The 3,488-nt window shown below is 37.3% G+C and overlaps 1 protein-coding gene across 1 annotated transcript in view; it reads left to right on the plus strand.

Moving 5' to 3' along the window:
* olfml1 (olfactomedin-like 1) overlaps positions 1-1,973 on the plus strand; it is an 11,562-nt gene extending 9,589 nt beyond the window's left edge. The window contains exons 5-8 of the mRNA XM_037682640.1: positions 160-348; positions 835-1,015; positions 1,527-1,686; positions 1,817-1,973. Coding sequence (XP_037538568.1) covers positions 160-348; positions 835-1,015; positions 1,527-1,686; positions 1,817-1,973 — 687 coding nt within the window. The remainder of the gene's footprint in view (positions 1-159; positions 349-834; positions 1,016-1,526; positions 1,687-1,816) is intronic.
* The last annotated feature ends 1,515 nt before the right edge of the window (positions 1,974-3,488 follow it).

Below are 3,488 nucleotides of genomic sequence, written 5' to 3' on the forward strand. Positions count from 1 at the left end.
ATATATACTATATACTATATATATATATACTATATACTATATACTATATATATATATATATATATATATAGCTGTTTTTATGCTTTAATACTGTGAATATTTGCTGTTAAAGTAGGCTACCTGTTTTTAGTTAACTCCTTTGGTCTGACCGTGTTTCAGGTGTACCTGCTCAGTGGGCTTCGTAACAACACCGTTCTGGAGTTTTCATCTCTTGAGAACTTTGCAAAGACTTCTTCTCTTCCAGCCAAGGTGCTGCAGCTGCCTTTTTCCTGGCACGGCACAGGTCACGTGGTCTATAACGGATTCCTATATTACCACAAAGCAGATACACCCAACCAAATATTGAAGGTTTGTGAGTGAGATAAAGAAGCTAAAACCTGCTACACGCTAATAAGACATGTCTCTTCTTATGAATTGTTTTTAATCCATTTAAACCATGGTGGAGTGAAACAGTTTGTTCTGTAGAGTTGCAACCAACTGCACAATTTACCAAATACGGCTGATATTCAAGCAGAGTTTTGTTGAAGTGCAGAGCAGCTGTTCAGAGTCTTTGCAGGAGCTTCGTCATCAGGGAGTGGGTTCTGAACTGTTTCCTCTCATTCTCTGTTAGTTGAGGTCAGTGAGACCACAGAGCCAAAAGAAACAATGTTCATCCACTGAAGCAACTTTTTTTTTCAAGACACTTTTTGTGTGTTCTGGAGTCCGTGGCAAATAGCCTTCAGAAAATAAAACCAAGCCAATATTTATGAATCTTTTGAGGCAACACCTAGACAAATGATCTTTTGAAATGGCTTGAAATATTTCTGACTCCAACCGTTTCCTCCTCTCAACAAGGTGGATCTACTGAACGGTACTGTAGTGGATAGCACTCTGCTTCCAGGAGCAGGTCGTCTTCCCGTCTACAGTCTGAATCCCAACACCTACCTGGACATGGCTGTTGATGAGCTCGGCCTCTGGGTTATTCATGCTGACCCTGAGTACGGAGGCAACCTGGTCATTACCAAACTGGATAAAGGTAGAGATAACAATCCTTATTTATTTTATTATTATTATTAATATCAAAATACACATCAAAACTTTATAAATCCACAAAAAAACTGCAGCACGTTATTTAAGAACCTTAGTCAAACTTGAAGACATAGTTTTAGTTTGCATAGCCCTACAGAACCTCACTGACCTACACAAGGCGAAGTCAGTGAACAAGGCCAGGCTGATTCTGGCAGATCCTGATCATCCACTCCATGGTGAGTTCAGGTTCCGTCCATCTGGATGCAGGTATCTGCTGCCCAGATGTAGAACGAACAGACTGAAAAACTCATTCAACCCTGTAGCGATCACGCTTCTCAACGAACAGTGATGATTTTTGTACTGTTATTTTACTGTCTCAATGTCTTGTCTAGTATGGATGTTTTGTGCGCCTACTGACTGTGAAACAAATTGCCTCTCAGGGATTATAAAGATTCTTGAACTTGAACTAGGAAATACAATCTGGCACATATTCATATTTTTCTGTTTGTTGTTATTAGAAACGTTGGCTGTGGAGTATACCTGGGATACCCAGTGCAGAAGCAGGGATGCTGAAGGAGCCTTCCTGATGTGTGGGACCCTTTATGTGGTTTACAACACACGCTTTGGAGGACGCTCCACCATCCAGTGTCTGTACGACATCCATGACACCATCCACAGGTTCGCATTTACAGGATCACAGAGACCAATCATGCACCATCTTTCCACAACTGTTTGACTTGTTTTATGGAAATACATTTCTTTACTAAACTATTTTCTAAAAGCCAATTGCTCTTTTCTTTCCTGACAGCAATGAGAGTCCAGTGATGTTCTTCCCAAAGCGCTACACCAGCCACAGCAGCATCCATTATCACCCCGGAGACAAAGAGCTGTATGCGTGGGACGACGGCTACCAGACAGTTTACAAAGTGGAGACACGCATCACTGATAAATCTGTTGCAGAGTAATATACTGATGTCTACAACTTTCATGATGCTGTATCATAAAACATGCATAATGACAATATGAATAACAAAAATCTAATGAAAATAAGAATGCATAATAAACAATGAGAGAAAATAACATTTAAATTGTTTTTCTTCAAGAATCCTTTGCTGGCAATGGATTCTCAGTGACTACAGCATTAACAACAATAATTGAAAAAAAAAAAAAAATATATTTCATTCCTTGTAAAGGCTTTTAAGTTTGTATTAAAACATTAAAATATTTTGGTGCATTTTCAGAATCTGCCTTTTTGAACAGACTGATCATGCTTTTGTATTACTTTGTAATATTAGGATCCATGTGTACTTTACCTTCAAAATATTCAAGAACAGTGGTGCCCAAAGTGGGGCCCGCGGGCCAAAGTTCAAGCCGTTTGAGTTGGCCCACCAAGCTGGCATCATTACTATATTAAAATTTCCTTTGAATAATCAATGTGTTTACACTCATTGATTCCATCCATTGAATTTAATGTTAGTTGGCCTGACTACTGTAATGGCACTACACAGATCACACAGTAGAGTGGCTAATTTGTGTATTTTTAAAATGAGTTTGGTAATTTATATTCTTGTGTTTTATTTTGACAGACTTCCTACCTTCCCTCGGCAGCTTCCTGCCACTGAATAACATTTTCCTTTGACAGAGCCAGGAGCTCAGACAGCTTGTACTTTTGAGGGAGGTTGGTTGGATGATACATATATTATTGCATTTGGCCCACAGCCCTCTGAGATTTTAAATTTGGCCCTCTCAGGGAAAAAGTTTGGGCACCCCTGATTTAGAATAAGCAATTGTAATTTGCATGTTTTTAACTAATGACCTTTTTTTTTCCTAAACAGCAAAAAAAGGACTATATGGTTTTCTTTTATTTAACATTTGTTAAATGCAGATCTGAAACTGCATAATATAACCTACCCATTCTAAAATGTATATGAACAAAATGTTAAGTTATAGTTCATGTTGAGCTCAATTATAAAAAAAGTTACTTTTATTTTGAAAGTCAAAGTGCAAAATGGCCACAAGAGGGTGACAAAACCCCTTTAAGTTTGTTTATTTCCATTTCCACGAATTATTTTTAAGTGGCAGTGTTTTTATTTATTTATTGACAAAAGAAAAAACAAAAACCAGATGCGACAGTATGGTAAGGATTTACATAAAAATAAAAATAAAAATCCTGTCAGATTACACTGAGGTACTCCTGGCTTTAAAATCAGTACAGCCGCTGTTTATTGTCCACAAGAGGGCAGCAAAGACCAATTAACGAGAAGAAAACTTCCCGTGGGCTCTTAATTGACTCAATCTCATAACTCACAAGCTTAGTAAAAACATAAAATAATCATTATTGTACACAGTCTTATAATGTATAATGTTTAATGTATAGTATTGTTGACAGAATATGGTGATACAGTTTTGTGGCTTAAGCAAAATGATTGATGGGAGACCAAAGTTTTGAATATTTTACCTTAAAATAAATAAGTTAAATA

The sequence above is a fragment of the Nematolebias whitei genome, chromosome 10 (assembly GCF_014905685.2).
Source record: "Nematolebias whitei isolate Nwh7 chromosome 10, NemWhi1, whole genome shotgun sequence".
NCBI lineage: Eukaryota > Metazoa > Chordata > Actinopteri > Cyprinodontiformes > Rivulidae > Nematolebias > Nematolebias whitei.